The sequence below is a fragment of the Sphaerodactylus townsendi genome, linkage group LG03 (assembly GCF_021028975.2).
Source record: "Sphaerodactylus townsendi isolate TG3544 linkage group LG03, MPM_Stown_v2.3, whole genome shotgun sequence".
In the NCBI taxonomy this organism is placed as follows: domain Eukaryota; kingdom Metazoa; phylum Chordata; class Lepidosauria; order Squamata; family Sphaerodactylidae; genus Sphaerodactylus; species Sphaerodactylus townsendi.
Window position 1 is genome coordinate 167615708 of NC_059427.1, and position 16627 is coordinate 167632334.

Here is a 16627-nt window from a genome sequence, read left to right on the forward strand (position 1 = left end):
AAATATTTTTGTGTTTTGGGATAGATTGCAGACTGCACAATGGCCACATCTGTAGTGTCCTACAGTGGGTGGGAGATACATTTTTGGTGCCCTATAATCTGATCTAATTAATTTTTTGCCTTAGACTTTGTGTCTTTCTAAACCCAATTTTGGGCATATTTCCACATCCTGGTATATCCGATATTAGATGCCAATGTTTAAATATGACATTTTTGATACCTTGTGTTAAGGAAGTGAAGTTAACTGCCCAATTTATACCTTCCGTCTTTTTTGTTGTTTGTCTGGATTGTAGTAACTTATCTCGGGAGATAGATTGAATGCGTTCCCAAGCTGTTCTTAACACGGGTATCGGATACCCTCTTTCCTGGTAATCAGACAATATCATATAAGCTTCCAATAGGAATGCAGGTTCCTCTGTGGCATTTCTCTTAGCCTTTACAAGCTGGCTGAATGGTAAGTTGTCTCTCAAGTGCCTGGGGTGATACGACTGATAATGAAGGGCATGGTTGGTATCAGTCGGCTTGTGATAAGGCTTAAAAAAGATTTTTCCTTGGTTGTCTATATTTATAGTTGTATCTAGGAAGTTTATGTTAGATGTATCCTTTGTTCCTGTAAACTTAATGAATACGTGTCGTCCATTAAGCCATTGGATAAATTCCGTTACTTCCGTATTGGGTTTCACTATAAATAATAAGTCGTCTATGTATCTTTTATATAGACCAGGGGTAGGGAACCTGCGGCTCAAGAGCCGCATGCGGCTCTTCTGCCCTTGCACTGCGGCTCCACGAGCTGAGCTGCTGCCCCATCCTTGCCCGCCCTGCAGGCAGCAGGGTGGGTGCACCAACTGTCCGCAGCCGGCTGGGCCGCACCACGGGCTTCCCCTCTCATCTGCCCCGTTGGAGCGGGGCGGGCGCTTTCCCAGCAGCTGGCGAGGCCGAGCCGCTGGCCCCATCCTTGCCCGCCCTGCAAGCAGCAGCGCGGACAAATCCATGCGCTTCTCAGAATGAGCGGAGTAAAAGGTAAAAAACCCCAATATATACAGTGTTATCTTCATTTTAAATGTCAAAAATTACTTGCGGCTCCAAGTGTTTTCTTTTCCCATGGAAAACGGGTCCAAATGGCTCTTTGAGTGTTAAAGGTTCCCTACCCCTGATATAGACTAATATTCTCATAGTATGGTAACTTGCATAAGAAACTTATAAAAACTATGCAACATGCAACCTCACTCACGGAATACTTTAAATCCAACAGATGTTGTAGGGTGATGTGATATGTGTAGTATTGTAAGAGTCTAGGCTCTAATGTTGTTTGCACTTTTCACTGGTTGCACTTTATGTATTGCACTTTATATGTGGGCTTAGCGCAATTGACAAAGCAGCGGTTGATGCGGCGCGTTTGTTGTTTGTGGGCTTGTGTGGAAAGGGCCATTATGCCAAACTGTGGCTTGCACAATGTCTTAACTGAGCCACGGATTGTAAAGCTGACCAGCCTCGGTGCTCCAGCAGTAGAGAGAACGCAGCCCTGGGACTGGACCACATAACATCTGGATGCTTAGTTTACATGTGCAGATGGAAATTCATAGCTGCTACAGGAATGGAACCGGCTTCGCTCAACTGGCCAAACAGAACAGGGGGAGGAGTCTCGCTCACGGGGAAAACAGGAAGTGCTTCGGAACTCACCCTGCCCAGCTTCTGTGCAGTCTACGGTGAAGTAGGTGGGCTCGTGGGCTTTCAAGCCGGTCTTTGCCACACCGGGGCCGTACACCTTCACTTTATTCGGATGACTGCCGGCCCCAACGTTGACCTAAAGGGGGACAGAAAGGTGGCTGTCTTGCGGGAAGAGGGGCCCATCCCTCCAGATCAAAACGGAATGCACAGTAATAGCGTTTCAGTAGCAGGTTGCACCGGGGAAGGGAGAGGATTGCTGGGATACTTCCCTCGATCTCCATCTCTGGGTTTTGAAGGAGAGGGGCAAGCTTTCTGACGGCGGTCGCAGCCTCCGGGAAAGAAAAGCTGGCAATCGAAAGTAGCTTAGAAGTATCACAGTGTATGAAAGCACATGAAGCGGATTATGGTGAGTCATACCATTGGTCCATCATAGAATCATAGAGTTGGAAAAGACCACAAGGGCCATCCAGTCCAAATGCAGGAACACAGAATTAAAGCATTCCTGACAGATGGCCATCCAGCCTCTGTTTACAAACCTCCAAAGGAGGAGACTCCACCACTCTCCGAGGCAGCGCATTCCACTATTGTACAACCCGTACTGTCAGGAAGTTCTCCCCAATGTTTAGGTGGAATCTCTTTTCCTGTGCCTTGAATCCATGACTCCTTGTCCTGGCCTCTGGAGCAGCAGAAAACAAGTTTGCTCCCTCTTCAACATGACATCCCTCCAAATACTGAAACACAGCTATCATGTCATCCCTTAACTAGACTAAACATCCCCAGCTCCCTAAGTCTCTCCTCATAAGGCATGGAATCCAGACCTTTTACTATTTTGGTCAGTCTCCTCTGGATCCATTCCAGTTTGTCAATATCCTTCCTGAATTGTGGTGCCCAGAACCGGACAGAGTATTCCAGGAGAGGTCTGACCAATGCAGAATAGAGAGGTACTATTGCATCCCTCACTCTAGACGCTATACTCCTGTCAATGAAGTCCAGAATCGCATTGGCTTTCGTGGTTGCCACATCACACTGCTGACTCATGTTCCGTTTGTGGTCTACTAAGCCTCCCACACCAAAGTCAGGACAGTCTATTCAGACCAGCAGCTGCTGCCCAGTGTCAGACAAGGGTCTTCTACTACCTGATCCTTTTAACTGGAGATGCCGAGGATTGAACGTGAGTCCTTCCACATGTTAAGCAGATGCTCTGCTACCAAGCCACGGTCCTTCCCCATCCCCCGCGTGCAAAGGATTACGACTAGGAAAGCAATAGCCTCTACGCTTGCCAAAGGAAGAGAAGCATTTAGATTTATACCCCATTTTCCTCTACTGTAAGGAGTTGCAAAGTGGCTGACAAACTCCTTCCCTTCCTCTCCCAGCAGACACCTTGTGAGGTAGTTGGGGCTGAGACCGTTCTGAGAGAACCGGGATTGGCCCAGTAGGCTTCATGTGTAGAAGCAGGGCAACACATCCAGGTCACCAGATAAGAGTCTGCTGCTCATGTGGAGGAGTGGGGAATCAAACCCAGTTTTCCACATTAGAATCAACCTGCTCTTAACCACTACACCACGCTGGCTCTCAGGAAAGGAGGCATACGGATTGTGTACAGCGGTGGTTTCCAACCTGGGTATGCGGAAAAAATTACACAGTGGGCTTGCTAATATGGGGGTACTATTTTAGGGAAACGGGTTGCCAAGGTGTACGCGAATGAAGAAAGGTCGGGAAGCACCTGGGTACCGCATCTTTGCTTTGGACTCTGCTCCACCTCTGGAAGGCAACCCAGATAAAATCAAGTGGCTTCTCCTCTTGGGGATTCCGTTTTAATTATTTTTGCTGCCTGCCTTTCTCCCCAATAGGGACCCAAAGACTTACACTGGTTTCTTCTTGTCCGCTTCTGTCCTCAACAGCCCTGCGAGGTAGGTTAGGCCGGGAGCGTGTGTGACTGCCCCGAGGATTTCGAGCCAAGATTCCATGGCGGGGCAGAGATGCAAGCCTGGGATTCCCACCTTGGAGTCTGACAGTAACCTCAAATTCCCTTCAGACCTCTTTGTTTTCCACAGTGGGAGGGGGAGATATATGTGTGTGTTGCGGGGGTGGGGGGGACACTGACCCTATAGGGGCTGTTGGGAATGTTGACTCCGCCCCAGGAGACCACGGCTGTGTGCTTCACGGGCTTCTTGGGCAGGTAGGAACAGCTGTAGGTGCCGTTGCCGTGGTCTTTCACCGAGACGTCCACAGGGGCGCCTTCCGCGTCCTGAGAGGAAAGCACAAAGAGGGCAGCGCATCAGCCGGCCGCCACAGTGGATGCCGCACACAGCACCCCCTTTCCCACCCTCTGAGGAGCACCAGCTCTCTCCCACAGGTGAGGGAGGAGTGTCTCACCTGGACTTGAACCTTGAGAGGTGCCTTGCCACCGTTCTTGGCGTCGACAGTGAACTCAGCAGGCTTGTTAACAGCAACACCGGTCTTTTCCAGACCGGGACCGTGAGCTTTCACCTGGGAGGTGGACAGACGAGCAGGTGAGTTAACCTGTCTGCAGACACGGCAGGCGTGCCGTGTTTCCCCGAAAATAAGACAGGGTCTTATATTAATTTTTGCACCAAAAGATGCATTAGGGCTTATTTTCGGGGTAGGGCTTATTTTGGGGAAAATACGGTACCCTCACAATTCAGTAAGGTGGGCTCTCGGCAGCCCCGTTGCTTCCCCGTCACATGTGATGCAAGCTGCATCCTCATTGGCAGGGAGCACCCTGCTGGGTCACACCGTTCTGATCTGTAACTACCGGTAGGGCTTATTTTTGGAGGAGGGCTTATATTGTAAGCCTCCTCCGAAAATCCTGAAATATCATGGTAGGGCTTATTTTCGGAGTAGGTCTTATTTTCGGGGAAATACGGTATACACAGGGCGTGTGATTCCCAACCTCTAGGTGGGTTCACCACAATTAAAAACATTCAGGGCTAACACAACGCAAGTAATCACAACGAACCACCCTGAACTCCTCGGCTTACCAGGCCCAAATGCTCTATTTTGATGAATCTGAATTCTTATTGTTTCTCAGTTTCCTTAACAATTCTCGAACCATCTCCGTATGTGTTATGCGTCACACCAAAGCATCAGTCTCTGACACTGTTTCACAATCGAGAATCAACTTCAACAGAACATGCCAATTGGTTGCTGTGGGCTTTCCGGGCTGTGTGGCCCAGAGGAGTATCTAGGGAAAATGGAGCCCGGGGACAAAATCTTGAGTTTTGCGGCCGCCCTCCCCCACCATGTCCAAACAGTGATGCTTTACACAGGTCGTTTCAAAGTCACCATCACATTAAAGAACATGCCCCAACTCACAAATCTGAACACAGCAATGGGCCATGCCACACAGCAGACATAAAATTTTTTGAAAACGTTTTCAAAATGCTGTGAAAACATTTTATGGTGTTGTATCCAGTCCTCCCAATTGGATAGATAGCAGCATGAGATAGCAGCTCCAAAATTTCAGAGTATCTTCGTAAGACCCTCCTGATGATGCTACCCAGGTTTGGTGAGGTTTGGTTCAGGGGGTCCAAAGTTATGGAGCCTCAAAGGTGTAGCCCCCATCTCCCATTAGCTCCCATTGGAAACAATGGGGGATGGGGCACCTCCTTTGGGAGTCCATAACTTTGGACCCCCTGAACCAAACCTCACCAAACCTGGGTGATATCATCAGGAGAGTCTCCCAAAAATCCCTCAAATTGTGGTGCTGCTAGTCTAAAAACTGTGCCCACTGCAGGCCAAAAATGGACAAACACTAAAAAATACAAAAAACCACAAACGAACCTGCAATTTCTGCGCCCCCCCCCCCCCCACAGGAGGGAGCCCGGGGACATTTGACTCCATGTCCCCTTTGCAGATACGCCCCTGGTGTGGCCGTTGTCTGGTAGATCTTGTTCCCAACGTTTCACCTACATCTGTGGCTGGCATCTTCAGAGGTGTATCACAGAGAGAAGTCTGTAATAAGTGAAGTCTGGACACAGTGTATAACAGACTTCCCTCTGTGATACACCTCTGAAGATGCCAGCCACAGATGCAGGCGAAACATTAGGAACAAGATCTACCAGACCACGGCCACACAGCCTGGAAAGCCCACAACCAGTTGAGTCCGGTCGTCTTCAACAATTCATAAAATATCAATGTTTCTCACTGGTTTGATATCAAGATTAATCAACCCTGCTAATCTCTTAGGGCTGTGTACTAAATTACACTAATGGAAATAACCCAAGCATGTTGTAAAACGAATAGTTCATGGTGGCGAATTTGGCATTCCAGATGTTGCGATTTCGCCATGGCCAATGACCATGCTGGCAGGGGCTGATGGGAATTGTAGTCCATAACATCTGGAGTGCCAAAGGTTCGCCACCACTGCAATAGTTCATGGTAGTCTTCATATTCCAGATAAGAGTGGATCATAATTTCATCAGTTCTCGCCAGCATGGCCAATTGGCCATGCTGGCAGGGGCTGATGGGAAATTGTAGTCCATAACATCTGAGTGCCAAAGGTTCGCCACCACTGCAATAGGCCCATGGTGGCGAGAAACTCTGGCCTCAGATGTTATGGACTACAATTCCCATCGGCCTGCCAGCATGGCCAGTGTAGCCTGCTGGCGAGAACAATGAAGAGCATCTGGAGTGGAAACCATACACCACTTAATAGGCTGATCAGCTCAAAGTAATAGCTTGAGCGCGACCAGACTTCACTGGCCAGCAGGACGACGCTTGAAACTTCTCAGGGAAATGGTCAATTTCAAACAAACACTTAGTTTCTTGGATTGCAATTACAAACAGAAACAAGGAAAGGTGCAAGGCAGCATCTGGTACCTTCTCTGGGTAGAAATCTCTCGGAGCAGCTTTGATATCGGCCATGAAAGGGCTAAGTTTGATGTCTTCGTTGTTGCAGAGAACGTGGACCGCATACTCCCCTGGTTCCTGGGGCCAATAGCGCACGTCACAGGATCCGTCCCCTTTGTCGTCGCATTCGATTTTGGCCTGCGAGGGGCCCTCTACTGAGAAGCCTGAGGTGGGGCCAAGGAGGAGGAGAAAGGGGGCAAACGTGTACACACCTGCCTGCGCCGAATAGCCCCAGAACTGAGCTACGGCGCATCGGTACAGGTTGCAAAATTAGAGCAAAGTTTGCTGGAATAGCCCTATGGCGACTCCCAAGGGTGCCTACTAAATATCTCCGCATTAAGATTTCAAAGACAGCAGTTACACGACAAACGTAAAGCTAGGGACTGGAAGGATTAAGAAAGAAGAAGGCGAGCCACTGAGTGGAAAGGGACTCGCGGCAATATGAGCAGAGGGGTTTGCCACTGCCCACCTCTGTAGAGTCTTCTGTGGGGCCTATGTAAGCGCCCACCTCCTTGCTTAGCTTCGGAGCTCTAATGAGGCCAGGCTGCTACACTGCATTTTCAAGCATTTATTTATATCCATCATCATCATCATTATTATCATCATCATTATCATCATCATCATCATTATTAATAATAATAGACTGCCCAACCCCTGGAGGGCTCTGAGTAGTGTACAGGGCCCATAAACAAGGCCGATAAAACAATATAAATATAAACATTAACATTAAAACCCTTAAAGTTGACACAGCAGAATCCACATAAAATGGAGTTGAAATGACATTATTGATGTAAATATTTATCTATTTATTTATGGTCCGCTCTCAAGGCTGGGAGGGGGCCAGCAGTGCCGACAATGCTGGAGGTGGTACAACACAATGCAGGGCCCGCCAAGAGCTGGCGAGGCAATCACGTCGGCCGGCCTCCCCAAAGGCCTGGCGGAACAACTCTGTTTTGCAGGCCCTGCGGAATTCACCAAGGTCCCGCAGGGCCCTAACAGCTGATGGAAGAGTGTTCCACCAGGCTGGGGCCAGATGGGTTTGCGACGGGACCAAATGCATCCAGCAAGCTTCCATGGTAGAAGCAGGGATTCGAACGTCCAGGGTCCCGATCTGCCACTGCTTGCACTACACCACACGGGCTTTCCGTTAACACTAACAAGAAGGTCTACTTAAAAACTTCAGAGCTCTTAGCCTAGCTACAAAGACCAGCCTGGAAAGCCCCCTCAATTGCAAAAAATATTTTACAGGGCAGGCGTCACTGTTAACAAGTACAGCTGCCCCACGCTGGACACCTTGTCACAGAGCGGTCAAACAGTTCTTCTAGAGGGCAAACAACAGGGCAAAGAGGTCAAGGCCTTCCTGGCATGGGATTTGGAGGTTGATTGCCTCTGACAGGGGAGCACATTTCATCATTCCAGCCAGGCCTGTGTACAAACGAAGAAGCGCACGCGCGCACACACACACGACAGTAGCGGGGCGATCTTCTGGCTTACCTAGAGTGCCGACATCGTCTCCAATGGCTTCCACGACAAAATCAGCCGACTTGCCCACGACGCCCCCTTCCAAGCCGGGTCCCCATGCCCGCACCTTCTGGCTGATACATTCCGTTCCCACTTTGACCTCAAATGGGCTGAGGGAACAAACCCATCATTTATTCCAGTGTCGGAAAAGACAGCAAGTTAATACAGAGCTTGTGGGAGCCTCTCACCCACTACGTGTCTCCACCGGCTTCTCCTAGGCCACCAATCGCCACAGACATTTTATAAGCCCATTTGAAGGAAGTAAATAAAGTCCTTCCACGTGCCACTCTGGGGCAAATATGGTTGTCATACATTCAAGAAATGCCAACTGTACCGAAGCAAACTAATTTCATGGGGACTAATTAATTTCACACATTGGTGATCTGTGCAAAACCAAAGTAAATAAAGTTTCAAACAATGTATCTGTTCAACATCTACGATAACTTCCATTCATTTCAATCTTGTCCAAATCAAAATATTTTTGTTCCTTTACAGGTCCTATTGCCGTGGTGGTGAACCTTTGGCACTCCAGATGTTATGGACTACAATTCCCATCAGCCCCTGCCAGCATGGCCAATTGGCCTTGGAGAAAGAACGCCCCAGTTGCAACAGAAGGAGACAAGAAAGCACCAATTCTGACATGGGGGCCCTGAAACATTTAATTTATGGCTTGTGGCAACCCTGTGGAGTTCTCAAGGCAAAATATGAACAGAGGTGGTTTGCCACGGTCTGCCTCTGTGTACCGGCATAGTGGTCTCCCATCCAAATACTAACCAGGACCAAGCCTGTTTAGCTTCAGAGACCTGATAAGACTGGGCAAGCCTGGGCCATCCAGGTCAGGGCAAAAGACCTGCAGAGGTGGTTTGCCACCGCCTGCCACCTTGGACTTCCCAGGTGGTCTCCCTTCCAAGTACTAACCAGGGCTAATCCTGCTTAGCTTCAGAGACCTGATAAGACTGGGCGAGCCTGGGCCATCCAGGTCAGGGCAAAAGGCCTGCAGAGGTGGTTTGCCACCGCCTGCCACCTTGGACTTCCCAGGTGGTCTCCCTTCCAAGTACTAACCAGGGCTAATCCTGCTTAGCTTCAGAGACCTGAAGTAAAGACTGGAGTCGAGCCTGAATTGGCCATCCAGGTCAGGGCAAAAGGCCTGCAGAGGTGGTTTGCCACCGCCTGGCACCTTGGACTTCCCATGTGGTCTCCCCTTCCAAGTACTCAACCAGGGCTAATCCTCTGCTTAGCTTCAGAGACCTGAAATAAGACCGTGGGCGCAGCCTCTGGGCCATCCAGGTCAGGGCAAAAAAAGGCACTGGCAGAGGTGGTTTGCCACCGCCTGCCACCTTGGACTTCCCAGGTGGTCTCCCTTCCAAGTACTAACCAGGGCTAATCCTGCTTAGCTTCAGAGACCTGATAAGACTGGGCGAGCCTGGGCCATCCAGGTCAGGGCAAAAGGCCTGCAGAGGTGGTTTGCCACCGCCTGCCACCTTGGACTTCCCAGGTGGTCTCCCTTCCAAGTACTAACCAGGGCTAATCCTGCTTAGCTTCAGAGACCTGATAAGACTGGGCAAGCCTGGGCCATCCAGGTCAGGGCAAAAGGCCTGCAGAGGTGGTTTGCCACCGCCTGCCACCTTGGACTTCCCAGGTGGTCTCCCTTCCAAGTACTAACCAGGGCTAATCCTGCTTAGCTTCAGAGACCTGATAAGACTGGGCGAGCCCGGACCATCCAGGTCAGGGCAAAAGACCTGCAGAGGTGGTTTGCCACCGCCTGCCACCTTGGACTTCCCAGGTCGTCTCCCTTCCAAGTACTATCCAGGGCTAATCCTGCTTAGCTTCCAAGATCAAACTAGAGTGGACTTCCCTGGGCCATCCAGATCAAAGCAAGAGACAAACAGAGATGGTATGCCGTTACCTGCATCTGCGTATTTCCTCGGTGGTCTTCCAGCCAGTTACTAACCGGGGCTAACACTACTCAGTGTCTGAGGTCTGGCTAGGATGAGACATCCAATTCAAGATAGAATGTGTGTTATCAAGTTGCAGCCAACTTATAGGGACCTCCGGGCCATGGGGTTTTGAAGGCAAGAGGTGAGCAGAGGTGGTTTGCTGCTGCCTTCCTCTGCATAGGAACTCTGGTCTTCCTCAATGGTCTACCATATAAATACTAATCAGGGCCAGCCCTGAGTGGCAGAGGCTTATCTGGAGAACCAGAGGTGTTTCCGCACGCCTACATTCCTGCTGGGTGATCTTGGGCTGGTCACAGTTCTCTCAGAACTCTCTCAGCCCCACCCGCCTCACAAGGTGTCTGTTGGGGGAGAGGAAGGGAAAGGAGTTTGTAGGACACCTTGAGTCTCCTTACAGGAGAGAAAAGTGGAGTATAAATCCAAACTCCTCCTCTTCTTCCAAGACCTGATAAGTTTGTGCTAGCCGGGGCCATTTAGGACAGACAGGGCAAAACTCTACATTTACCATCCCACGAGCACGCCAGCAAGGAAGGATGCGAGGAGTTTCCACCAAATCACTTGAACACCACGGATTGTCCGTCCAAAGCAACTTTTTTTTCCAATTTAGAAAGGGGGGGGCGCACAACTCCCACCCACAGCCAAAGCCTTACCTGCGAGGGATATGCTGCCCGCCCCAGGTGATGGTGACCGTGTAGTTGCCAGGTACGGTGGGGAAGTACTCAAAGCCGTACACCCCGTCCCCCAGGTCTTTCTGCTTGACACGCTCCTCCAGGCCTTCTGCAGAGAGAGAGAGAGAGTGAGAGTAAGAGGAGTTCTGCTGATCAGATCAGTGGTCCATCTAGCCCGGCAGGTTGCCTCACACAGCAGCCAACTTGAGTGACAACAACAAGGTCTTCCCCTGATAAGAACATCAAAAGAACCCTGCTGGACCAGCTCAGCAAGGGTCCATCTAGTCCAGCATCCCGTCTCACACAGTTCCTCTGGAGACCCAACAACAGGGCACGGAGGTTGAGAACTCCCCCTGATAAGAGCATCAGAAGAGCCCTGCTGGACCTGACCAGTGGTCCATCTTGTCCAGCATCCCATCTACCACAGCAGCCAACCAGTTCCTCTGGAGGTCTGGCAAGAAGGCATCGGGCCTTCCCGTGATGTGGCCTCCTGGCACACACATTCGGAAGTTCGCTGCCATCATTACATCCTCTGGCAGCAAATTCCACATTTTAATCACCCACTGAGTGAAGTCCTTCCTTTCGCCTGTCCGGAATCTACTTTCCACCATATTATATTGGGTGCCCCTCCAGTTTTTGTATTTTGGGGAAGGAAGGGGGGAAAAATTGGGAAGGCCGAGGCGGCTTCTAGGCCCACAGAAGAAGCAAAAAGCCAAAACACGGCAGACGCCGGGTTTCTCCTAAGCTCCCAAGTTTTCAAACAACAATGCTTATTTTGTGCAAGGCTACAGGGGCTAGGGTGGAAAAGTTATTGTGACCAGTCGGAAGGCCCGAACGTTGTCCTTGGGAAGGACAGAAGAAGCCACGGAGTCTAAAATCCTCGGGGTTTTCAAGGACACTCTGACCTGACCCCAGAAAAGCCGGGATTTCCAGACATCACACTTTGTCCTTTTCTCAGAAGCATGACACAGGAACCCTCAACAGACAGGAAACCTGTTCAGTTTGGATTCCCATTCCAATCAGAGAGTCCTTCCCATTATGAAACAAGATCCCTAATAATCTCGAACGATGGAGCCCGCCGGATGCCCGATTCACCCCGTCTTCCCAACGGCATTCTCGTCAACAAACCCTCGCAGCTTTTAATTTCATGCTACTGCTACTCTTGGGTGAGTTTGCTGTTCAAAGTCTTGGCCACCGAGTCCAGAATTGTAAAAATCATACAAAATAGGGGCTGAAAATGCAGGAGACTCTGGGTCTTCCGCGGGGTCATGTCGAACGAGGTGAGAAAGCACCTCATTTGGGAGGGGGTGGTTGGTCCCCCCCAGCAAGCACCCTAAACTGCATGGCTATTAACAGCTGAGGGACAGTTTACCCCCGGGAGAACGGAAGAGTTTGAATTCTCCCCCCAGGACTGCTTTCCAATCCATGTCAGCTGCCCAATAAAGATGCTGACCATGTCTAGGTTTTATCCAGAAACATCTTTGCAGAAGCCACCGTTTGTTCATACAACCGTGGCTTTTTGCAAAAAGCCTTGTTTGCTGTCCTGGCCTCAGTTTTTCACAGGGATTTTGTTGGTGCTGTTGTGGGTTTTCCAAGCCCAGTCCTTGCTCCTAATGTTCTGCCCACATCTGCGGCCGGCATTCTCAGGGGAAGACGTGTTCCTCTCTGGGGCACAGATTTTTCTTTGTTGCTAACTGCTCAGCAGGAACTCATAGTGGAATAGCTGACTAATGGGGGGAGGAACACATGACTCATCAAAATTCCTCCGCACCAACTGCTGCCCATTAACCTTCGGTTTTACACGCACAATTTTATTCCTGCGTCCAAAGCTAACTGCAACCAAGCCAGAGCATTCCATCCAAAGCAAAGACCTCATTTGTGAATGCAAACCTTGCCGTTTTCACACGCAAATTCCAGATACAACCAGTGGTGGGATCCAAATATTTTAGTAACAGGTTCCCAAGATGGTGGGATTCAAACTGTGGAGTAGCGCCAATGGGACTGGGCGGGGCACGATGGGCGCGGCCGGGCATTCTGGGGGCGGGGCATTCCTGGGCGGGGCTGTGGCAAGGACACAGCCGCTGCGCCGGTCCTTGGGCGGGAAACGAATGCATGCAGGCACAGGCTGCCACGCACGCCGGTGCACCTCCTGCTAGACTGCTTCAAGTTCTGCGCGATACTGCTGAGAGGAGGGGCGTAACGAAGGCAAAAATCACGTGGCAAAATCACCAATGAGTAACCCCCTCTCGGCACACCCAAATAATTAGTAACCTGTCGAAGGCTTTCACGTCGATGGTGTTGTATTATCATCGCCAGCTTGCATCTGTGGCTGGCATCTTCAGAGGATCCTCTGGAAGGTGCCAGCCATTGCATTTGAAGCAAATATATAGCCTACTCGGGAACCTGTGAGAACCTGCTGGATCCCACCTCTGCACAGCACCCAAATTAGTAACCTACTCTCGGGAACCTGTGAGAACCTGCTGGATCCCACCTCTGGATACAACCATCTTGAAATATTATCCTTAGTAAATAAATTTCAGACTTTTGTGGACTGGGGGTTTGTATGAAGAAATTGCCTTTATCTGTTGAACTGATTCCTATGAACCGAAGGGGGGTAACTTAGTGAATTTCAGCGAGAACGGTAACCAGCAATTAACTCCGGTTGGCCTGGCCTTTGCTCGGCATTCGAAAAAAATCTTAGGAACGGCTGGGGAAGGGAGGGGACGTTATTGGGGCCTGTTTTCCCCCCTCCCTTGGTGGGTGCCTTGTTTAAGGCACGGGTTGATTCCGTTGTAATGTTCCTTTGGCTGGTTCTTTTTTAATCATTTTAATTACCCTTCACTGGATGAGGTTTGGAGTATCTCCTGGAATAAACTTTGGACAACTTTACGGAGGTGATGTTTTTGAGTCGGTGCTCATGTGGGCAGCGGTCCAGAAAACAGACCCAAGAGGGAAGCCGTAAGCCATTCCCCCTCAAAGAAGAAGAACAACAACAACAAGAAGAAGAAGGAGCAGAAGAAGAAGAAGAAGAAGGAGGAGGAGGAGGAGGAGGAGAAGAAGAAGGAGGAGGAGAAGGAGGAGGAGAAGAAGAAGGAGGAGGAGAAGGAGGAGGAGGAGGAGGAGGAGGAGGAGAAGAAGAAGGAGAAGAAGAAGAAGAAGAAGGAGAAGAAGAAGGAGGAGAAGAAGGGGAGGAGGAGTTTGGATTTATATCCCCCCTTTCTCTCCTGCAGGAGACTCAAAGGGGCTCACAATCTCCTTGCCCTTCCCCCCTCACAACAAACACCCTGTGAGGTGGGTGGGGCTGAGAGAGCTCCGAGAAGCTGTGACTAGCCCAAGGTCACCCAGCTGGCGTGTGTGGGAGTGTACAGGCTAATCTGAATCCCCCAGGTAAGCCTCCACAGCTCAGGCGGCAGAGCTGGGAATCAAACCCGGTTCCTCCAGATTAGATACACGAGCTCTTAACCTCCTACGCCACTGCTGCTCCAAAGCGAACTGTCCTTTCCTGCCCGAGCCTTCCAAAGGGTGAAGAGTGAGCGGGGAGAGCAGCGGCCGACAGCTGCCAGTCCGTACCAGATTGCCTACATTTCTGAATCTGTGGGCACCTCCGAGAGTCTGACACAAAGTGGTGGGCGCAACCACAAAATGTCAAGAGAGCTCAGTTACGCCCAAGTCCTGCAGCGACTCCACAGCATTTCAGGCAGCAGATCGTTTTCACTGGAAGCTTTTTAAAATGAACATAAAATGTTCTGTGGTGGCAGCTGCCGAAAAAGCAAAGATTTTTAAATAAAAATCTGTGCAGCCGGTCAGAAGCCTCGCTGGGCCAACACTTCATCTGGCCCCATCCACTTTCCAAGCAGTCTTGGCAGGCACCAAGAACGGCGTCGGCAGGTGACGCGAGGGCAGCCCTTGAAACATCTTCAAATCGACAAAATTAACATCTGTCAGATTCAGAAGGCAGCCCTGCTGGGATCCGCACGAATACGACGCTAAAACATTACAACTTCCCTAGGCCTCTGGGTGAGGCTCGAATTATAATGAAAGGCCAACAACCAGCTAAAGATCTGGCAGCTGTGACAACCAGCCAATAATAAGAAGAGGAAGAAGAGTTTGGATTTATACCCCACCTTCCTCTCCTGTAAGGAGGCTCCAGGTGGTCTACAAGCTCCTTTCCCTTCCTCTCCCCACAAACGACACCCTGTGAGGTAGGCAGGGCTGAGAGAGTTCAGAGAGAACTGTGACTGGCTCAAGGTCACCCAGCAGGGATATAGGAGTGCAGAAACGCACCTGGTTCACCAGATAAGCCTCGGCCACTAAGGTGGAGGAGTGGCGAATTGAACCCGGTTCTCCAGATTAGAATCCACCTGATCTTAACCACTACACCACGCTGGCTCTCTGATGTCTCCTTCTAGTGCAGCCAAGAGGACAACTTGATAGGCTATGGCTGAATATTCACTTCGCAGCAAACAGACATGCCCTGAAAAGGCACTGAAAACACCTGTGTCCCCAACCTTTCTGAGCACCCTTGGAATTCTGACACAGAATGACGAGTGCAGCGACATAATGGTGGTCACAGGAGGCGGAGCTGGACGCGAAGGGATTGCCAAAGCAGTGCGTTTGTCCTCCATTTGCTGCCCTCCCATAGCAGCTTCAACACTTTTCTGGCTTCTCTCCGATTAGATCCAAAGCAGCTCAAGAAAGCACCGAGAAACAGGGAGAGATGGAAATGCACCCACTCCAACAGGCCCCTTTCTTATCTTTACACACAAGGAGCCCCCCGGGATCAAAGCCGGCAGCAGGCAACACATTCCAAGCTCAAACCAGCCAAGGGCTGACCTCACAATCTGGCCATCTCCAGAAACGCAAAAGACGCCGCCGTGACATTCCTCTCTGACAAAGCAGGTATGCCTCCAGGTGCTCCTTAAGTGGCAGATTCAAGGAAACGGATTGCACTTCTCCAGATCTTATCTATGGGTTGGGACGTCTCCAGTTTCTCAACGGAGAGTCTGGTTTTCAAAGCCTGCCTCAGGCCTGGTTACCCAACCCTGCTTTGAATGCTTGAGGTTCCACCCCGGCATGCAGCCATCAAGATCCAGTATCTAGCTCTATGAATGCCTCTTGCAAGGAGTTTGGTCTAGCCTGGACAAGACGCTGCTGTGTTCTCTGCTGCCAGCAATCTGTGGTTCTGGCCTGCTGCTGAAAGCTCTCCCCTTGTTGTCTTACCACACAGCTACTTCCTTTGCTCAAGGGCAGGGGTGTCCAACTCCGGCACGTCAGATGTTCATGGACTACAATTCCCATCAGCCCCTGCCAGCATGGCCAATTGGCGCTTCAGATGTTCATGGACTGCAATTCCCATCAGTCCCTGCCAGCATGGCCAATTGGCGCTTCAGATGTTCATGGACTACAATTCCCATCAGCCCCTGCCAGCATGGCCAATTGGTGCTTCAGATGTTCATGGACTGCAATTCCCATCAGTCCCTGCCAGCATGGCCAATTGGCGCTTCAGATGTTCATGGACTGCAATTCCCATCAGTCCCTGCCAGCATGACCAATTGGGCCTTCAGATGTTCATGGACTGCAATTCCCATCAGTCCCTGCCAGCATGGCCAATTGGTGCTTCAGATGTTCATGGTGCTTCAGATGTACATGGACTACAATTCCCATCAGCCCCTGCCAGCATGGCCAATTGGCCATGCCGGCAGGGGCTGATGAGAATTGTAGTTCATGAACATCTGAAGTGCCAGAGTTGGATACCTACACGTTAGTTATTATGAAGCATATTTGCAAGGAGACTCTTTATCAGCAAGGCCTCTCTGCAACCCAGCCGTGCTTCTTTGGCATTTGACGGGGCTGACTGACTGGTTATAGCAAGCAGAGGCAAAACATTAGTGCCCATAAAAGTCTAGCGAGGCCCCTGTCCTTCCCCATATCCGATACCAGGGGT

At 50.4% G+C, this 16627-nt stretch overlaps 1 protein-coding gene across 1 annotated transcript in view; it reads right to left on the reverse strand.

The window, feature by feature from the left end:
* LOC125428004 (filamin-A-like) overlaps window positions 1–16627 on the reverse strand; it is a 157813-nt gene that overhangs the window by 84507 nt on the left and 56679 nt on the right. Inside the window, 6 exon segments of the mRNA XM_048487578.1 lie at window positions 1680–1803; window positions 3772–3915; window positions 4044–4157; window positions 6510–6703; window positions 8034–8170; window positions 10666–10792. Coding sequence (XP_048343535.1) covers window positions 1680–1803; window positions 3772–3915; window positions 4044–4157; window positions 6510–6703; window positions 8034–8170; window positions 10666–10792 — 840 coding nt within the window.